This window comes from Anomalospiza imberbis, chromosome Z (genome assembly GCF_031753505.1).
Source record: "Anomalospiza imberbis isolate Cuckoo-Finch-1a 21T00152 chromosome Z, ASM3175350v1, whole genome shotgun sequence".
Taxonomy (NCBI): Eukaryota; Metazoa; Chordata; class Aves; order Passeriformes; family Viduidae; genus Anomalospiza; species Anomalospiza imberbis.
The window spans coordinates 39959693-39981053 of NC_089721.1; the positions used below are offsets into that span (position 1 = coordinate 39959693).

At 34.8% G+C, this 21361-nt stretch overlaps 1 protein-coding gene across 2 annotated transcripts in view; it reads right to left on the bottom strand.

Moving 5' to 3' along the window:
* Positions 1-2228: 2228 nt before the first annotated feature.
* MAN2A1 (mannosidase alpha class 2A member 1) overlaps positions 2229-21361 on the bottom strand; it is a 106184-nt gene continuing 87051 nt past the window's right edge. Inside the window, exons 20-22 of one of the 2 annotated variants that reach the window (XM_068176774.1) lie at positions 9947-10141; positions 5492-5602; positions 2229-5158 (exon numbers count right to left, since the gene is read on the bottom strand). In XM_068176774.1, the coding sequence (XP_068032875.1) occupies positions 5006-5158; positions 5492-5602; positions 9947-10141 (459 nt within the window). In that variant the 3' untranslated portion in view covers positions 2229-5005. Of the gene's footprint in view, positions 5159-5491; positions 5616-9946; positions 10142-21361 lie in introns of both variants that reach the window. The other variant, XR_010994551.1, reaches the window with a different exon arrangement.

Here is a 21361-nt window from a genome sequence, read left to right on the forward strand (position 1 = left end):
TGATCATATGCAGGACTTCTGGAAGGTAGGTTACAGGATGACCAAAAGGTCCTGAAATGGTGTGTTATAATCATGAAATTGAGGAAGAGAAAAAGGGAGAATGGCTTGTTCAGGTGGATTTGAGAAACTTGTTCAGGTGAATTTGAGAAACAAAGATGTGTATTCCTGAGTAGCAGGCCAGTGATGCAAGGCAGTTCTGGAAAGCTAGTAGGGCATGCACAGCATTGGCATGATCATTGATGTAGACTTTAAATATGTAATTCTTGAAGAATCTATCACACCCCATGCTCTGGCTGACACTGCAGACAGCCCAGCTCCAGAAAGTTCCATCATCTGCAAAGGGCAGAGCTGGAAGGCTGTGTGGAAGCTGGAGCCTACAAATGCCCGCACCTTTAGCTGGCCTGCCAAGAAAGGAGTAAATTAAGATAGAAATAAAAATAGACTAGCTATGAGGGAAGACCGTGAGAGTTTGCAGGTCATGATTTGAAAGGAACAAAGCCATTGTTCCTTTGCTTTCCTGTATGATGGATGTCTCTGATGCAAAGGGAGTGGCAATGGTGGAGGTAAAACTGTGACCAAAATCTCCAGTCTACAAATACCCATAATATGGATGATTTTTGTAGACTGGGTATCAAATTAACAGACACTGCATATGAGGAAGAATGTGCTATATTGAAAACCTGAAGCTCTGAAATGTGTAATTAAAAATGTCTTTGCCTTTACAGTCCAAATAGCACAATTTTATATAAATTATGGATATTAAAAAAAAAAAATTATTTTCTTACTACTCTTAGTGCTATTAAATTATTTACCTAAAGGAAGTGGAGTAATGGAAATTATGGAAACTGTAGCTCTACAGAAATTCTGGTGTACAAAGATTAAGTGATGCAATACAGACTTTAAATATCTATTAGTTCCTGAAATATGTATATTGAAAGACTTACAGTTAACAATTTAATATTTTAATTTACAGAGAAATTTGAGACAGACAAATTTTTGTCAAGAACAGAACTGTCTGAAAAATCCTAATAATTCTCCATTCATCTGAGCTTATTCTAGACCATATATTATTTTTATATGTTTCCTCTTTTAAAAGACAAAATTAATGCCTTTGGCTGATTTTTGAAATATTATATTATGACAGAATAGTTATCCTAAAATAAAAAGTCTACAACTGAATCCATGTTTTATATTTTATCACAGATATATATAACACATTACAAGTCAAATAACCCACTTAATCTGAGCAATAGTGTCACTATCAGTAACGATGTATAGAGAGATCCTGCATGTTTTTTTTTAAACACAATACACAGGCATATATCAAATACAGTTAATATAATTTCATATAGTAAAATAATATAATATTGATTACTGGAATTAATGGAATATGTTCTATCCACATGGACATGCTGATAATAATTGATTCCAAAATAGGATGACCTTAAAATGGTGAAGGGCTGCTTTAAATTAGACCCATACCCATTGTTGCCTTTCAGGTTTTATCTGGAAAGATCAGCTTTGAAATTATAGATATTTACTTTGTGTGTGTATATGCTTTTATATTTATAGTTAAGACTATCCAGACAAACATCAAAAAGCATCAGGCATTGACTAAAATTTATACTTTATTGTCTTTGCAAGTCATTATGTTCAAGCTCCACCACCCCATTGGGAAGCAAACACATAAAATATTTATGCCTGTTCAACTTGCCCTGTGCAATTAAAGAACATTATATTAGCATTATATAATTTTTTAAAAAGTGTTTAGTCTAATTACAGTTGAGCTGTTATTTTGACTTGCTATGTTCTAATGTTTGTTTGTTAATTTACAAGGTGTGTTTGTTAATTTACAAGAACAGCTTCTATTTCATTGCTCCCAAATGTTTCAAAGATAAACATTAATTAAAGTAAAAAAAATTCTAGAAGTTGAAACCTTCTAAAATGTTCTATTAAGTCAGTGCACAACTTCCTTTGCAAAAGGGCTGCCCATTTTCTTTCCACACTGTGCAATCTCACATGTTTACATCTCTGAAGTTACCATCTTATCCTCTTCTCTTTGGCAGCTGTGAAATAGATTGTACCTTTGATCTTACTGCAGATAACTGTCATTCCCAACAGATACTGACATATGAACCTTTTCAAAGAAGTTATGTTTGTTGTTTCTCTCATTAAAAAGAAAAATTAAAATTTGTTAAAGCCAAGGCATTAATGACACTGACCACATCTCACAATAACATTACCTTTTATTAGAGATCTTATTTTACATATCCCCATAAGATATAAAACCTTCCAAGAGAAAATATCAAAAACCTTCAGCTGAAATCAGTTTGTTTCAGACAATATGAGCAATTAAACCAAAGAAAATTAAGATAAAGGAATGTAAAAAAACCCCAAACCATAAAATCAGAACAGGTACAACTCTTGTATGGAAAGTAATTACAAGGTTTTAAACCATTTCTTACACAGCATTGTACTTAAAATCATACCGGCAAGGTAAAGATGCTTGCTTCTCTTAACCAATAGCAACAAACCCAGCAGCTATAAAAACAGGAAAAAACGCCATAATAATAGAATTTAATTATATAGCCAATTCATAAAAAACCCAACATAAGAATTCAATAAGACTTGTGCAAAACAAAAATCCAACAAAAACCCAAACCAAGGAAAACACAACCTCATAGACAGCAACATTCTGAACTAATTCAAGCAAAATCCTTTTTGAGACTTTGACTGGAGTTTTGATTTAGTAAGGGATTTCAGGACAGGATCTTGAACTGAAAGCTGTCATTACATACAAAAAAAAAGCAAAGGAACAAGGATTACATCTGCTGGTTAAGGAAGTTTCAGGCACCATGATTGTACAGCTGATAATAAAAGAAACTATATGAAGAATCTTTCAAAGCAATTCCAAGAGGCAAAATACTTTAAAATTTTATTGCATCAAGATTTTCCTTTTCTGCCTAGCAAAACTGAAACGATATTTTGAATGTTTTCCCGCACAGAACACATAAAATTATCTTAAACATTTTAATTCTGAAGAAGCAAAAAAATAAGTGTTATGAGAAATTTCTGCTGGCAAGTCTACTAAGCTTTGAGTTCCAATAAAACCCAGCATTTTCAAATACTTTTTCTAAGAAGTTACAGTACATGTTTATTGCATGAAAACATCCATTTATTGGATTTATCTGATTCTTCCATTTGTGGTTAGTGGTTCCTATATTCTTGATGTAATGCACCAGATCCTACCAAAGTATTCCCATTATTACAAAACACACAATAGATTGAATTAAGAAAATCTACACAATCTCAACAGAGATCCAAGCTGTGACAATGCATAAAATCTAAATATGACTTTCACTTTCTTTTTAGATAGCCTGTAGCTACATGAAATAATTTGATAGACTTTGATATTTGATATAATTGTTGAACAACAATGATGAAATTAAATACAGGAGGCAATATTAGAGCTAGCACATCTTTTTACCAGTTATGATGACTTTTCATGCATTAGTACTGAGGATAAGCAACAGGGTATGGAAAAGTAGAGCATAAGTGAGAGATAGAAGAAGAAGTTATGAAAAATAAATGACGACTATAAAATGGAACCATACTCGAATGTTTGTATATATATTAACTGTAAAAAGCAGCTCTACTTAGAGAAATACTTCCCACACTTGATGACTTAAGTACTAAATATGAATTAATATGGGAAAAAGCAAAGTCTCCATTCTTCAGTAACATGAACACTGGCAATATAAGTGAGGTTGCAAGTTTGTAAAATGTTTAAAATATAGGCACATGATTTGGAATTAACAGGTCATCACAGTCCGTGACATGCAAGCACATGTTTTGATGGGTTTGCAAACTATACCTTGCTTACTATCAACTCTTTGCATCAAGTTGCAATTTTCTTGAAAGCAGCTGAATTTATCTTCTACAGTAATTCTTTTGTTGTTGGTGTTTCACATCATGACATCATATTAATACATTCAAATAGTCAAAATGTTCAGAATAAGGTAGCACAAACTTGGTGCAGGAGTACATAGATCAGTGTGGCCAGCATTGTCAAATAGGAGATACACAGCTTAAGTATTATATAAACTACCTTTTCCCCAAAAACATTAACATAGACACCAAAATTGTAACAAGACATATCAAAAATAAGGCACATTTATTTTGATATGGTAATCTTGACATAGAAAACCCATTTCAGAGAACACTGGTATCTAAATGAGTTTTATAAAAAATCTTGTATTCATGATAATTATGGACATTTCTCATCATGGTAATGGAATAATTGCACATATCCCAGTGTGTCAAGTAACAAAATGGGAGTTTTATTAAACGTTTCCATTGCAAAATTACTTTGTAGGTTCAGGTTTTTCTATTTACATAACTCAGGTGAATGGTAGAAGTATTAAAATCTACCATCACTTATCACAAGTACTGCAGGCTTTCATCTTACCACAATTAATAATCCCCTTTGTGTTGAATAAACTGAAATTAATTGCGGAATAAATTGAGATTATTGTCATTTATATAAATATTTGGACATTAGCTATTACACAGGAACATTTTATTCCATTTTATTTCCAAGCTGCATCAGGACTTTCTACACTGAGTTATTCACACATAAATTCATCAAGAATCAGGAAAAGAAGGCTGTTTAAAATCTAATCCCCTGTTTATGAAAATTAAAACACCAGAAACATCATTAATTAGCATTTAACCTGAGATTTAATCTGTTGAGAGGTTAACATCCATAGAAATTTCTTGTATTAACTGATAATGATGTTGCTATTTTATGGGGGAAAAATCTGAACAAAAAAAAAAAGTTGCTTGCAACATGGCTTTTCATTGTGTTGGTCAAAAAAAAATTATAGAATGCATCTTTTTCTCACAGTATCCAGAAGCTGGAATAACATTAATGTGCCTCTTATTGCACATGAAACTCAGAGGAGATACAATTGTAGATTCTTTATCTGAGTGTTAAAGCAGGATTTCATCTCAGCCGAATCCGGAACGTATTTATCTCCATAGAACTCATATTTATTTCACTTATATTTTGGACATCTGGAGGTGAATGCATCAAAGATAAAGATGTGGGTGTAAGACTTTCCACTCTGAATTTGCTGAAGAGTTTATGCACCTTTATCTGGAGGGAAAAACAAAACAAAACAAAACAACTACATTTAGAAAAAGCAGTAAATACCTTAAAATTGTACAGCTCCTTGCAGGAAACAAATTCTTATGATTTTGAACCTTTTTAAATGTCATAGATTAAATACTGTACAATAATTGAGATATTTTTAGACATTATTCACTCACTATGTTTCAATGTAATTAGTATATTCAAAATTACTAGAAATATTTGGATTTGAACTCTTCTTATTTCCAGATAAAATGATATTTACTCTTCCACCCAAAAGAAAATCCCAAACCTATTTTAAAATTTTATTTAAAAATTCCTACAGATTTATTACCATACCTTTCCCTGAGTGGTAGAACAGAGCAGACCTGTGTCTCTGTTTGAAAATCTACAATCAAATCCCTTTCTGTGAAGAATCAGAGCAGCTTCATCAGATGGTTTGGTATCTACCTACAAACAAACACTATAGAAGATTATTCACAAAGTATCAGTCAGGAAGACATTTTAGGGCACCAAAAATTATCCTTATCATACAGCAGATAGAGACATTTTCTCCTTAGAAAATGTTTAGCCTAGATTGAACTTTTTGAAAATTTTTATAAAGCTAAACATAGAAAGAAGTAAATGGCAAAGAGTTGAAACATATATAAAGCACTACAGAATAGAAGTCATTGAATTTAAAGGTCAACAGATGCACATGTACTCATGACTCAGCCCTGAAGTGTAGCTATCCTACCTGTATTAAATGGTTTCCCACAAAAATTATATGGCAAAACAGAAAACAAACAAGAAATCATATGTTAACTGCAATACTCAGTTTTACATATTCAATGGCAATATACTGAACAAACTTTCATGTAGCAACACTACTCTCTAACTCAGCTTAAGGTGTACAGAAAAATGTACACTGAAATACACATCTAAAATAAATGTTATGTTTATCTCTAAGATATACAATGCTTTTGAGCCTCAAAAGACATTAAAGAGTAAGCTGCTCCTCTCTGAATTTGTGCTCCCAACCCTTCTCCAGCTCCATTGCCCTCCCCTGGACGTGTTCAAGCCCCTCAATATCTTTCTTGTGGCCGCACACCTAGACTCACTGTAGTCACTTATTTAATATGATGCATTACTTTATTTCATTATTTATTGTTGTTTTACATTCTTCAGCTCTTAATCTTATTATATATATAATAAGAGCATAACAAAGATGGTTCTATCCAAAGCCATGCCAGTTCTTCAGGCTATTTTTCTCTTGTTTATTTCTGGTTTACTTGTTCTTATACTGATGCTTTTTCACAAAAGCATCTGCCATTAATTAGGTTCATTTCTGGTACTTCAGAATGCATCTATTGCTTGGAGAAACCAGTGCCAACAAGCATTCGGCACTCTGTGATGCATTAGCTCTTGAAGGTGTACCAAACAAGAGGTCTTAATCTAACAGATCCAAATTTCTTGAATACTTGGAGTAGAAATTGGATAATCTTTTAGTAAAACACTAAGTTAGAAATTTTGCATAGTTTACAAATCACAAATAAAACTCAGCTTGAAAAGATTTTGTGAACTATAGCTTATAACCACCTAAAATCAACTTTTTAATTTATGAATAGTGCCTACATTCAGCATAAGAAACCAAGTTTCCAGTATTTATTAACATTGATGGCTAAAGAAGTTCTTATCCAGTTCACTGGGACAGCAGTACCACTTTCTACATGAAGGAAGATATTAGCTGTGATATCTTCCCCCTCCTACAATGAACATCTGACTTAGTTTTCATTGTCACTGATCTGACAGTGTTGCACTTAAAAGTAGATATTTTTATGCACACAAAATAATACTGTCTGCTTAAACATCAGATTAGTGAAACATTAAAATTCATACTGAGAAAGCCTGACTTCCTATGGGGTAAATTAGTGTTAGAAATGACAAGCCAGTAATGGGTATCAAAAGTTCCTCTAATTCACTTAAATTATCTTCTAGTAATCTGCATAAAAAATGCATGTATGCATTTCAAATGATGGCATGAATATTTCATCTCCCAATTTTTTAGAATTAAATGTTATCCTTATTAAGATTCAAAAGATTTAAAACAAAAAGGTGACACACAATTAATGATACCCTGAGTAAAAGTGTTTTGGTCAGTATAAATATCTATGATTTAGTACTCCACCTTCTACCATGCACATAGCAACCCTGTGTAAAAAAAAAAAAAAAAGCTGTTCTAACCCATTATCAAAGCAGGTGAAAGATAAAGTTGTCACAACCTCCACATCTACTTTAATTTACCTGTTCTTATATAATCTCTAGGAAAATTAGATTAAATACATTTAAGGTTAATGAGTGTCTGAGCAAGGATGAACTTAATTTACACCAAATACACCTTCTAAACATGACCATGCAAACTGCATGAAAACCCATAACAATCTCCTCAATTTTCCACAAGTTACAACATTCTTAACCCTGTAAAACTTCACAGCGCTGTTATTCAACAAAAAAGCCCTAAGCACTGTGCTATTAAATCTCTAACAAACTTTCTCAGAAGAGCTGCCAAAGTTTGATTTGATTTTGATCTCTGAGAATTAAAACACGAACTTATAAGAAAATTTAAAAAAAAAAAAATGTTAGGCTTTCTCATAACCAGTAACCCACGGCAATGCTGCTAAAATTTTGATGAGAAAGAAAAAACATTTAAACTCTTTTAAAATTCAATTACTGTAAGCTAATAGACACACAATGAAAAGTTTAGGCAATGTGGCAAATTTATGTATTTATGCTCAGTATAAAGGGAGAAATCTACTGTGTTCTAGATCTTCATTTATATAAAGTAAAATATGCATCTTCTGAAAAGCTCGAGTTCTGTTAAGGAAAAAAATCTTTAAATGTTGCAATCATAATGGGTTGGACTTTTCCATGCCAAGATGAGATATCTTACAACAAATAAAATATTCTTTCTGATTTCTACCTTAAATCTTAACAATTATTTTAATTTGGTGCCCTCTTATCTGTAATTAATGGATTATGGAAAATCAGTTAAAGTTTTCCAACAGTTTAAGCAATGGAGAGGTGCAAATTTCTGAAAAAAAAATACATTGTGTCAATTAGCCAGAATAATGTCACTTGTCATTCAAATTCTTGGAAGCGAGAGAAAGGAAGCAGAAAATGAGGAGAGATTTACACAATTATTTGCAAGGCATAGTACCATTTTTGCTGTGGGGAAGAACATTCTGTATCTCTAATGACAGTGTTCCTATCCTATGACTGCTGCAAGCTCGTACTTTGAAGTGGACACATTTTTGCTGCAAGCTCAAGAGCTGTTGATCAGTAATCAATGAAACACATAGCTGTGGACAGGGAAGAGATCACAGCCCCTAACAGTCCTATATCACTTGGGACAGTGGGGCCTGAACAGCCCAGATAAAACCAGAGAATTGACTTAAAAATAGTAACACTGAATTCAAAAAGCAGACAATGAACAACTGTGAGAACAATGTGTTCTCACAGTTTCCATACATGGAACCTACAAACAAGGGGATGGATTTACACCTCAAAAAGAGAGGGAAGATATTCATGAAGGTCTGCCCCTCAACTTGATATGTTGAAGTAAACCTGTGATGCTGAGCTGGTTGAAGTAAATGAAAATATACACAGTGAAAAGTGAAATATTCATGTCACGTGAAGATTTAATTTAGTATCAGGGTCTTCCTAACTATTCAAAGGCACAAGACCCACAAAATCAAGATATTTTCCACTTTGAAATTCAAAATAAGTATCAGTCACAGCTGAAGGGGCTTACACAAGATAGAACTACTTACAGAGAAAGCAAACACTGTTTAAATTTTAAAATACAGATTAAGACAGAATGAAGATCAGATTAAACAGAATATAATCTCATGTTAATACAGACAAGCCCAGCTATCATGGAGACTCTAAAGGAAAAGGGATAAATAGTTTGTATCTAAGTATGGCAGAATTAAGAAGGCATTGCACTGTGGTAGCAGCACTGGTGAATAGCACTGCAATACAACATAAAGTTAACATAATCACATTTTAAAAGGAGCTGAAAAACTGAAAATAATTTATAGAACAGTTGGCAGGAAAAGAATGCAAAATGAGCCCCAGTCCTTCAGTTAATCAAAGGGAAAATTAAATTCTGGTGGTTACATACCTTTCTTTCCTTTGAAGGAGAAAAACACTGAGTACCAAAGAGACTTTTTTTGTTTGAACTTTTTGTTGGTATTTTGTTTGTTGATTTGGGTTTTTTTGGTGTTGGCTAGATGTTTGGGTTTTGTTTGTTTGGTTTGGCTTTGGTTTGCTTACCAGAGAATGCTTTCACAGGAACCAATCATGAGATGCTGTTAGAATAACTAAATTAGATCTTGTAACTAAGCTTAAAAAACATTTTAACAATAAAATTTGGGTTTAAAACTATATTGTTTATTAAAAAACATACTCAGAACAAACTCTAATGACCTTAAATTTAATTCTTCTAGTACAGAAAAGGCTGAGGTATATGAATGGTTCTCTCTTAAAATTTGGGAACCTATTGAAAGGTACCCCCTCCAGAGACAGAATCTTGCATTATGCATACTAATATGTTGTGAAAATAACACAATCTCTTCATTTCTTGTTGCTCAGACACAAGTCTCTAGTTCTTGCAAAATTAAGAAAAGCTCATAATCACGCTGCAGTTTATCATATCATATAAACCTGCTCACAAAGTACTTTACAAGAATAAATTATTTTACTATATCAATAAGCTATATCATATGTTTGCAAAAACCAGTGGTTTGAACTTACCTTTGCTTGGATTGTCCTCATATTGACTATATGCATGTCACAAGGCATGGATGACACCAGTGGAGAATAAGTATTTATCAACTCTGGGACACCTGAATCTGCATTTGTTGTCATGGGAATTACAGGATGATTTAAGAAGAGAGAAGTCATATGGCTAAGAAGTGATGGAAAACTAACTGGTGCCTTCTCTTCATTCTGCAAAATACAAAAGAATGATTCAAGTTAATATACTATTATGTCTAAATTTTTAAAACCACTTACTTTATACACGATTCCAATAATTACATGGAAAATTTTAATTTCTAGACTGCCCATTCAATTACTTTTGGAAAATTTTGATCATCCACTAATTTTCTTCTCCTGATAGATATACTTCCTGGTTTTATAAACAATAATATTTCAAAATTATGATAACACCTAATTTTACATCATTCCTTGTGTTTCTGTGTTAGCCCCTGATGTTTGAGCAATACAGGCTGGAAAAAAGAAATTAGTTACTACTTTAGCAAGTTGCTCCAATTTATTCAGTATCTCTTTTTATATGGAGAGGCAGACAGCCTTTTGCACATTAGGAAAGGCGGGCCTCCTTTTCCACATCTTTTTCTGACCTGTATTTCTTGCTTTCTCCAACCTGTATCCCAAATCCCTCTTTCTATTTTATATCTATTTCTCTCAAACTATTCACTGGAAGAAATAGCGGCTAACATCTTTGTCTTGGTCTGCATTGCAAAAGGTTTCTTCCAGAAATTTTATTTCAATGTCATGCCAGCAGGAACTAAAGGTATTTTATCCCAGTATTTTACAAATTCTGTACTTTACAAAGTTTCATGTTTGCAGTGTTTTTACTTGGCTACAGAGGCTGTCTTACAAACCTGACATGACCAAATCTTACATATTCACAACAACCATTTAAAGCTCCATAGAAGCCAAAAAAACAAAAAACAAAAAAACTTTAAAAAGGCAATTTCTATTTTAGAATCTCAGTGAAGCTAAGAGTAAAAATGGAAATGAAAAGTTCTTTTGCTCTTAATTTTCCCTTGCATACTTAATCAGATAAATCCCTGTTTGTTCGTGATATTTAGTGAAAACTTTGCAGAAAGTTTATTGAAAATATAGTATCTTAAGCACTGTTACATTAGCATTTTATGGTAGGCTGGAAATACAGAAATAAAAAACAAATGGGAGACACTTAAAGCAAAGGGGAAGATTATTTTTCAGCTTATAACAGAAAACCATAACAGTAATTTCTATCTTGGGGTGTGTTTGCATGTATGCATATTTATTTATATTTCTGCAGTAGCATGAAATACAGCTGACAGTGAAGAAACTGAAAATATTCCAGGCCTGAATCAATGAAAGATGGTAATTTCTGTTTTATTCTTTGTGCTTTCCTTAGTAGTAAGTAACACTCTGGCTCTTTGGTATCTACTAAGCATTGAGGCTTAGTATTTTTAAGACTCTATTATGACCCCCAAATGATAACAGTGGATCATTGTAAAGGATTGTTCCTCCATGTGCCTCATTGCATTTATTTCTATTGAATTCCATCTGTCATCTTATGGCATCTTTAATCAGTACTGAGTCTTCTAATCCCTCATTTTAGTCTTAATTTTGTTTTTCATTACCTTGAAAAGTTCAGTATCACTGGTAGACTTCATTGCCATGATTTTCTTCTATTCTAATTAGAGTATGAGCAAGCTTGCTCTATGCACAGCTTAATATAAAAGTCTTCCATTCAAGTGCCTGAATACATGCTCTATACACAGGGAAAATGTGCAGATCCATGTTCTTTCAAAGAAGAGTTTATTTTTTCACTCCAAAAGGAACACTGTTCACTCTGTTGCCATAGAAGTACTAAAGTCAGTCAAAACATTTAATTGCCATTTATTTTCTTACCTTTCACCTTTTTTTTCCCCTATGTAAAGTAAGTTGATTGCTTGCATCTGAGAACTTAAAATGAGGTCTTCTAAAATATCTTACAAATCACACATGAATCACAAAAATAATCCATTCATTCTTTTATCCTGTTTTAAACAAAATATTGCAGATAAGCACAGCCTTGAAGGACTGGCAAATGCTAGAGCCAGAATTGATTCAACTTGGCTCATTTTTGCTCTCACTGTGTCCAAATGTGATATCACAGGCAGGAACATTGTCCTTATGCATTATCCACCTTGGAACTAAGACTTAGGGGGAGAATTTATATTGAATCTTTTATTCCCATATCTGGAACAACAGTCAATTCTGGATGATTGCACCAGCAGAAAAAGTGCAGTCATTCCCTGAATCCGTATAACAGCAATGGGAATGGAGCATAAAGAAGGTGTTAAAAACTGACAGGAGACCAAGGGAAAAGGGTTTTGCAAGCATGGTGAACATAATGCTTTCACAGAAGACTGAGAAGGGACTCTTCAAATCACACTCTACCCTAGGTACATCACAGTCATGCAAGGGTTGGAGTATGTCTTTTCCCTCAAGTCTAGTGATCCAGAATTTAAAGAGGACTGTCTGGAAAGAGAGATGAGAAGGGTTTGCACACAAACAATGTAATGGGAAGAATATTTACTCTATGCACAACTTCACCACGTGGATGGCTTTCAGCAGTACCCTGCTGATGCTGCATCAGAAGATGTAGTCCCACAGTCTCCATCTAATTAAAGTATTGCTCTCTCAAAAGTGATATCATTTCCTCAATTTCCCTGGCAGCATTTATTACTCAAAGTGTGAGTGGAGCTCCTCTGGCTGCCTTACAAACATTAAGTTCTGGCAAGAATCCGATGAATGCCAGATGATGATGTGCTGGCTTAAGGAGCTCAAATCAAAGCAAATCCTGCCTTTTTAACCATCTTACAGTACATCCACATACAGTTACCCAATTGGAAACTGTGTTGAAACACAAACCCTTGAATGACTGCAGTAAACATAAATGGAGCTTCATTTAGGATCTTCCCTTGTTGTCAAAAGTAAGGTGAATAATTCTAAATTTTCAGTTTTGAGGAGACACAAACCATAATCCTATATAATATTAGAGCACAATTTGCAACAAGTTTTCAGAATAGCTTCATCTGTAAAAGTGCCTTTTTATCAGAAATAAGCTATTTTATTGATACAGAAATAATAGAAAGGCTTGGGTTGGAAAGGAACTTAAAGGTCAACTTGTTCCAACACCTCTGCCACAGGCAGGGATGCCACCCACCACAACAGATTACTCAGGGTTCCATCCAACCTAGCCTTGAACATTTTCAGGGATGGGGGACAGGGACAAATCTGATTTTTTAATTATGCCTATATGTGTTATATATGAATTGAAGGATTCCTAAAGGGGCTGGCAGCCCTGTCCCTGGGGAGGCTTTTCCTGGCAGCTGGTCAGAGGAGAGAAGCTTCCATGACTGGGCTATGAGCAATCCCTCACCACTTGCCAGTGGGGCAGATGCCTGTAAGCCTGGGAAAAAACACCCAGGAAATCAGGCTGTGGGAGCAACTTCAGCACATAAAAGCAGGCAGTGTGACATAAGGGGACCTTGGACTTCTTGGAGGGATCAGGGGTTTGCTCAGAGGGTCAGCTTGACCATCTCCCCTGCCTCGCCTTTTCCTCCCTGTCAGTGGCTTCCCTGCCCACACCTTCTCTGCCCTGCTTCAGCATTCCCGCAAAACAGCTCAGCGCTGCGGCCGCTGGGTGTCCGTAGTTCCCTGACACTGCCGCTCCATGTCCTGTGCTGCCCACTGTCTCTGGGAAAAGTCACTCTGCCTCCAAGACTTGGAATGTTTCCTGGTAAGAGTTTAAATTAAGTAACTAAGGTCCTTAATTAGAGGGGGAAAATGCTAATTAGACTCTTCAGAAATCGTTTAGTAATTGAACAGAAGAAATCAATGGCAAATTCTGTAGAGAAGAAAGTAAAGCTGAAGGAGTTGGTAATTGGACACCAGTTTAGCTAACGGAGAATGAATTAACTTTTCAACACAGAAAAGTAATTTAAAATTTCCCATATAAAACTAAGGAAAGGAAACTGAGGCAGACAGTTTATCAAATCACATTATCTTGACTATTTTCTCCTTCTCCAGAGTCTTCTCTGCAGTGACAACATCACCGAAGAAACCTTAATCATTACAGTAAACCCTCGCTGGCATCCACACTACCTAATCTAATATGCTGAAATGTGGATGCTGACTCAGTGTGTAAGAACAATCAAATAAAATCTGGAAACAGGTGTAATTCTGGTCTCCATCCCTGCTAAATCAAGGGATGGAGACTAAAATAGTCCAATACCAAACCACTTGGATTACTGCTGGAAATACAAAGTTTCTCATTCTCTTTCATGTTGTGTCAGGAAACAGTTTTTATCAACTTTCTCTTTGACAGGTTCCAAAAATCAACGGGCAGCACTCTTCAAAGGAGAATGTTTCTGGACTGAAAAATCTAATCTGTGGAGCAAAAACACTTTCCAGAGCATTTTTATCACCAAAGCATATGGAGAAAATATTTTTAAATATCTTAACTATAAACTAGCAAAAGACAGCAATCAAGAATGTGAGTCAAAGAATTCCAAAGACAAATACAGGGAAAAATAATTGTTTCTTTCTGTACAATTCAAAGACTGACAATCCATCAGTAAGTTTGATGTGATGCTGCTTCTATATGAGAAATTGATTCTGTAATATGGTGCTATGCTGCTCATAGGCAAGAAACAGACAACATCACTGATGATGTGAATAACAGGTTTACAACACGTGACAAAAATATGTGACAGGTAAGGGCAGATGCCTCAGCTTTAAAATTACTTACATTTTTCACCAAATGCAAATAGCCTGAATCCTTAACTACAGTACTTCCCCATTTGTGGAAGGTAGAGTCTCAAAGCAGGAAGCAGTAAGAAATATGCACAGTGCTCTATACACATATTGCCCTAAAGCTCACAACTCAGAAGAGAAATTCAGGTTTTGTTTCAGACTGACACTAATCTAGTTCATTAAATTAACATCAAATAGTAAATGGCTTCAACTTAAGTTACAGGCTTTGCATGCAAGACTACCTGGCTGTTATCAAGTGAAAATCAGATGTTCTTGCTTTAAATTCATCAAAGTTGCACTGTAATAAAAAAATAATAATCAAAGTGTGACAAGTTGTGAAAGTCTTCCAGATATGGATCATTCATTCCCTTTCCTCTGAGGTTTATACCTGGAGCTAGACTTTTGCATGCCTGTAACAACTCCTAGTGATTTTCAGAAAGAAAGAAGAAAGATAATGGGTGTTACTTCTCTAATACAACAAACAGCAATTAATGACCAATATGAGTTAGGTTAATTATTCTGAGCTGAATAATTCCTTTTCAGTGTCCAAGAGTGCGAGCTTAATGTAGGCATCTGTCAAAGAAAACAGTGACCAAGACTTCAAGCAACTTTGAAAATGGCTGGTATTTGCAGAGGAAATTCTGTATGGAATTTAAATAAGGTGATAGGAAGATCTCTGTGCTGTAGGATTCAGAACATCTAAGACCTCAAAGCTCCACAAAAATCTTCAGCACAACAATCTTGAGGTAATCTCTGAAGCTAAAAATCCAAGCTTAGACCAATTAGACTTTTAGGAAAACCTGGGTAAGTTGCAATCAGAAATAACAGTCACAAATGTGAGTACTGAAAAGGGAGATATCCTGGAATCTTAAAAAGACTATAAGCAAGGATACTGATGCCAGATTATTTTCTGCTATACCAGAGAATTTGGCTTTCCTGAAATGCTGGGGGACAAAAATACAGAGGATTAGAGGATTAGAATTGTTTGTATATATACATTTTTGTCTACACTTAAAAATCCATCAATTATGCCACATTTTTGCACATCAAAGCTCTTTTTTTTTTTTCCCCAATAGGTTTCAAGTCCTTTAATTTGGAACCATGGTCTAGAGTGCTTAAGGTCTTTTGATAGCTATTGAAGTGACCAGCAAAAGACAACTCCTGAGAAGAGAGTAAATCTGATTTAATCTCTTTACCTCAGGGAATGGAAAATTTTCTATCAATTCACTTGCTCATTGTTAATCAAAATGCATTGGAAATGCATGTCTGCTGCACTAGCTGAAAGAGGCTCCTGGAGGCTGATTATATAAGAAATGAAAATTCTGAGGCACCATAAAATATCTACAAGACTGGGTGTTGGCTCAGTGACTCTAAAATCACATGTTTTCTGTACCAATCCTTGGTTTGGCACTAAAACTGCAGATGAGAAACCTAGGATTGTTGCAGGAAACCATATCTAGGGAAATCTGCATCCACAGGAGGAATTTTTCCCAGTCTGCTAGAGCCAAATTTGATAATCTCCCACAAGAGGCGATTCCTTTCATTCCAGGCTGATAGATAGAGCCTGTCATGGTTCTATCAGCTCCTCCAAGACTATGTAGGAGAAATGCAGAGCATTATTCCTGTTAGGAATGTATGGAAACACATGGCCATCCCTACATGTGAGCAGAGACAGCACTTTTGCCAGAACCTACATGAGCAGAGCACTTGGGTAACTAGAAAAAGAACAGACAATCCAAACCTCATTGTGCCCTCCAGCTGACCAGGTCTGGAGTTCAAGACCTTGACATTTTTGATTCACAAGAACACTCAACAACCACTGATACCTCAGGGTGGACTTTAAGCCCTTCTGATATCCAGGTATGGACCTTAGGCTTCCTAAAGATTCACCAGGTCAGAATCCTGACCTGGATTACCTTCTTCCAAGAGCTGGCCTGTGACCTGTCAGCTTGCAGTTTGCTGTTTACAGGCACACAGAGAAAATACAGGTCTTGCCAGCAACTGGAAGCCAGTTGTACTGGTCCCTCAGTCCAGTAGTTTATCTCTCTCCAATAGCTGTCACACACATCACACACGCCTCTTACTGTTTGTTTCCTAGTCTTACCTGAAGATGGCTAATGCCTCACACAGATTCAGAAAAGGTTGGGTTGCACAGAAATCAGATGTAATAATCCAGAATGAGCTACGGTGGTCAAGCACTGGACTTCATCAGAGCCTTTTATGCCCTCTTTACCCCTACTTTTCCCACTTGTTACTCCTCAATCCTTGTGCTGCTACAAATGTGCTGCTACAAATGGCTGCCCTGTTACAGGATGAGAATGTTTCATAACAGGAACATAGGGATGGATCTTGCAGACAAAACAGTCTTTATTTAAAAGCTTTTTGCAACACATCTTTGTCACTGTATCATGAAAAAAAAATTTGAAGGAAATTAAGCTCTAAGGTGTCCTGACATAAAAACAATGACAGTGCTTGCCTGAAAACAGATGGTATTTGTAGATAAATAAGAGATGGAGACATTATTCTTGATTAGCAAACACAAAGTTCCTCCATAAGAAATACAATATAAACTATAGAGTAGTAGGAGAAATAATGAATTAAAGGTAGTGTTTTAAACAAAACTGGAAAGTAACATGTACCTGAATATATCTTCAAATGAAATACAAAATTAGTGTTCACTGCTTACTAAATATATGTGGTAAGGCCCTAAAGAAGATGCATTGCATATTGTGTGAAAACAAGAGGAAAATGTCTTTTTTTTTCCTTCTGTGGCAACCATAAACCCCCAAAACCCTAAGAATTTTATACATATTTGATGAGTTCACTGTGGCACTTACAATTAAAAATTTTATTAAAGTATCTGAACTTGTCACACATGGGCTTGAAAAAGCTTCTAAATATTAATAATTAAGCCAATGTCAAGTTTCTGCTGTTTTAAAACATCAAGTTAATTATGAGTTAATTATAAGTTTCTAAGGTATGGCTACATGTAGCATAGCAATGCACAGTATAATATACAGCTAAGTGAGAAACACACACATGCATTATAAATAAGCACATCAATAAGGAGCAAATGCAACACAATAATCAGACAAAAATGGCTGTATCACCAACCATAAATTTTCAGAGAATGTGGGTACTTATAGAGATTTAGTAAGAAAAAAGAGTAGTTGTACATGGTGGAAGAAAGGGAGTTTGGTTATCTCTGACATATTTGTGATTTTATTAATGCTATTATTGTTCCTCTAAACAACCTCGCCCAAAAGTAACAGGCATTTGAACCACTGAATCCTCAAGTCTAGTCTATAAATCCAGTTATACAAATTAACTAAGTCAAGACAAGGTATGAAATAGCAATCTGAAGAAGGAAGTGTTTGCCTGGCATAGCATCTTTTCTTCAGCGACATCTTTGAGGAAATAATATATTACTACTTCCTATAAATCCTATTTCTTTCACTTCTATACTGATATAATGCGCTGGGATTCAGAAATTAAAAGGGTATTAATGCTTATTTTTCCAAAACTTACAATAAATATAAAGTACTCTGTATTTTCAAAAAGACACAAATATTTACTCTTTTGACAAGTATTAATAAACTGTATTCAGTTTCATTCTCAGCTAAATATTAATCCCTTCAATTAAAAAATGACATTAATTCAGTTCTTGGTTAAAAATCTGAACAAAGAGAAGACACTCTTAGAAGATGATTCAAAGAGATATTCAAGCCGAAAATGCTTGCAAGGAGAAAATTAACATATAAGAAGAATTAGTTACATCTAGTAAAAAAAAAAGATGTAAGTAGAAATTATATCAAAAATACAGTAAAAAATCTGGAGCCTGAGGAACATAGCTATCAATAAATGAGATGAGTATAACAAAGTGAAATGAGATTTGCCCAGCTCTTACTACAAACACAGCTCACTTAAACAATACTGTCATTGTGAATGAACATTTAGTATCCATCTTAGGAGAAAAAAAAAACAAAAAACAATAACCAAACAGAAAATATAAACACAAACCTCCCCCCCTAAGTCTCTTCCTTCCCCAAAAACACCAAAAAAGCTTCAGCAAAACACATCAACCTGAAGTCTTTTTCAGAGACTATATCTGAATAAGTATTTATGACTCATTAGATAAACTAGAATTCAAGATCCAAAACTCAGGTAGTGTTAGGATTAAGAACCTATTAGAATACAGACTGAGTATACCAATGTTTATTAAGAATTGCACACTTACACTTCTGGACATTCATGTGATGTGACACTGCCATTAAAATTAACTGTTCAGGGTGGGGTTGGGGAAGGAAAGAAATATTTTAGAAATATAAATGAAAAGAAAGTTTTGGTAGATACTGTGATAACAAAAACTCTCCACAGTAATTTCACTAGTCATGCACAATTATTTTAATTCTTTTTAAAGAACTGCACGTGTGACACTTCACATACTGTCTTTTTATGGGGAAGTTTCACAACGAGCAGCAAGCATCCTGTTCTTCAGAATTGTTTTTAAGAAAAGATAGAACGAAATGTTTTGGAACATACATTAGGAAAAGCTCGTAATGCCAAAGATGTCAAATGGTCAAAACTTTCTCCTCCAGTGGCTCCAGAAGTAAATAATAGGATTTGACAACAACATCAGGGTCAATGTATGAGTCACACTGTAGCTGATTACATATATAAACTGCATATAATTTCATTATAATTTTTTCTGACATGGTTATTTTTAAGCTATTATAACAACTACCTTCTGAGTAACTGGGATTAAAAAAAGTATGATTGCACATCCAAGAAACAGAAATAGCCTTACTTTAACACTGAAATAGTAACATGAATCAGAAAATGTTACGAATGTTCATATAAAATTTGAAAAACAAAATTCTAGAACATTCTAAATATATGGAAGGGGAATTCCAGATACAACAACAGAAAGAAAATGTTTCCTTAAAACATCTTGCTTGGCTTCTGGGGCTTGTGTATATTCGATCAGCACCTCTTGGACTGTGCCTACTCCCCACAGTTATGATTCCACTTTCTCTGAAGTCCGTTCAGGACTGTATAAGAACCAATTGCCCTTAAAGTCCTCTGCAGCCATTTAAAACCACTATAAGCTCAGCATGAAGAGTTATAGGGAACGAAAGATGTTGGAGCACAGGTTTCCAAAATACCTCAGAAATTTTTGATTGTAATAGGTAACTGCCCCTTCTCCTTTGAAAGATTCTCAGTAACTTGTACAGAAACTTTCAAATCTGTAGGAAAGATGATTTTAACAAAGATAGGAAATTACACTGTTATTCTGCTGAGATGATACCTGACTTGTATCACAAACAAGTTGGCAAACATATGCAAAGACACATGTAAATACTGCACTAACTAGAAAATCCCAGAGCTGTTTAGGTTGCCTTTACTCTAATTGAGGTAACTTCAAAATGTTTTCCAATTGAGTGGTTTGGTCTGAAGCAGCAGCTGTTCTGAAATTGAACTTTTGGCCAACCCCAGTCAAGGGGGAACTGTATTACTTTGCAGAGCAATCTCAGTCTGTGTGGACCAGTTTCCTTTTAGAAGAAAGTTACCAAGGAGCTCCCCTGGAGGCATGGCACCAAACACACCCTAACCCATCACACCTTGATTATGGTCAGAATGGATGACTAACCTTTTATGTCTGTTCTGACACAAAAATAGACTGCATTGAGCAGGGACTGGACTGGAAGTGTTCCAGAGGTGCCTTTTAGTGAGTTGTTTTATGGTTCTATAGAAAGCACCAAGACTGCACACAATGTCACTACAAGCATTATGGCACTAACTGAGTTGATCTGCTTCTGTTGTTTCAAATTATTTTCTAATGTAAACATAGATTTCCATGTCCAAAAATTCTTACTTACCAGGTCCACACTGTAATTTAATATAACACAAATTAGCCTGGGTACTAAGGAATTTTTGGGTGGCAGTATAGATACCTCTGCAGGTTTCCTCTTGCAAGGATGGATAAACCTGTGCAATGCTTCACGTTGTAACAGTCAGACTGCTGCTGACCTCAGGTTAGCTTGGGTAGCTGCACATCACACTGATAAATACAGTTAATATGCAGCCTGCATTATATGTGATGAGGAGCTAGAAAATCATAATGACATGTACAACCTGAAAAAAAACCCCAATGTCAATCATTAAATGGTGAAAATGATGACATTATCATCCTCTCACAGTGGTTAATGATAGCCATTATAAACCAGAATTAATTCCAATTTATCTGCATATTCATTAGGAGCTTGGTATACAACCTCTCATCTTTAGCTATGCAATGGTTTTAAAATATACTCAGTGCTGTCATCATGATTCTACTGCCTCAGTATGAAGATGTACTTCTGATTTTGTCCTTCTCAAAATTGATTAAAAAAAGAGAAAATAGAAAAAGCGGAAAGAAAATTGAGGTTATGCAAAAGACTAGGATACAAAAAGGCAAACTGAGATATGTGCAAATAAAAAAAAAAAAAAACTCACAACAAAATAGTCCCAACTTCACTAGAATCATAATGAAATCAAAAGGTTTTTATGTCTGGCATCCAAATATTTCCACTTCAATCTTATTCTCTAAGAAAATTTTATTTATAGGGGGTTTTCTCTTTCTGCCCA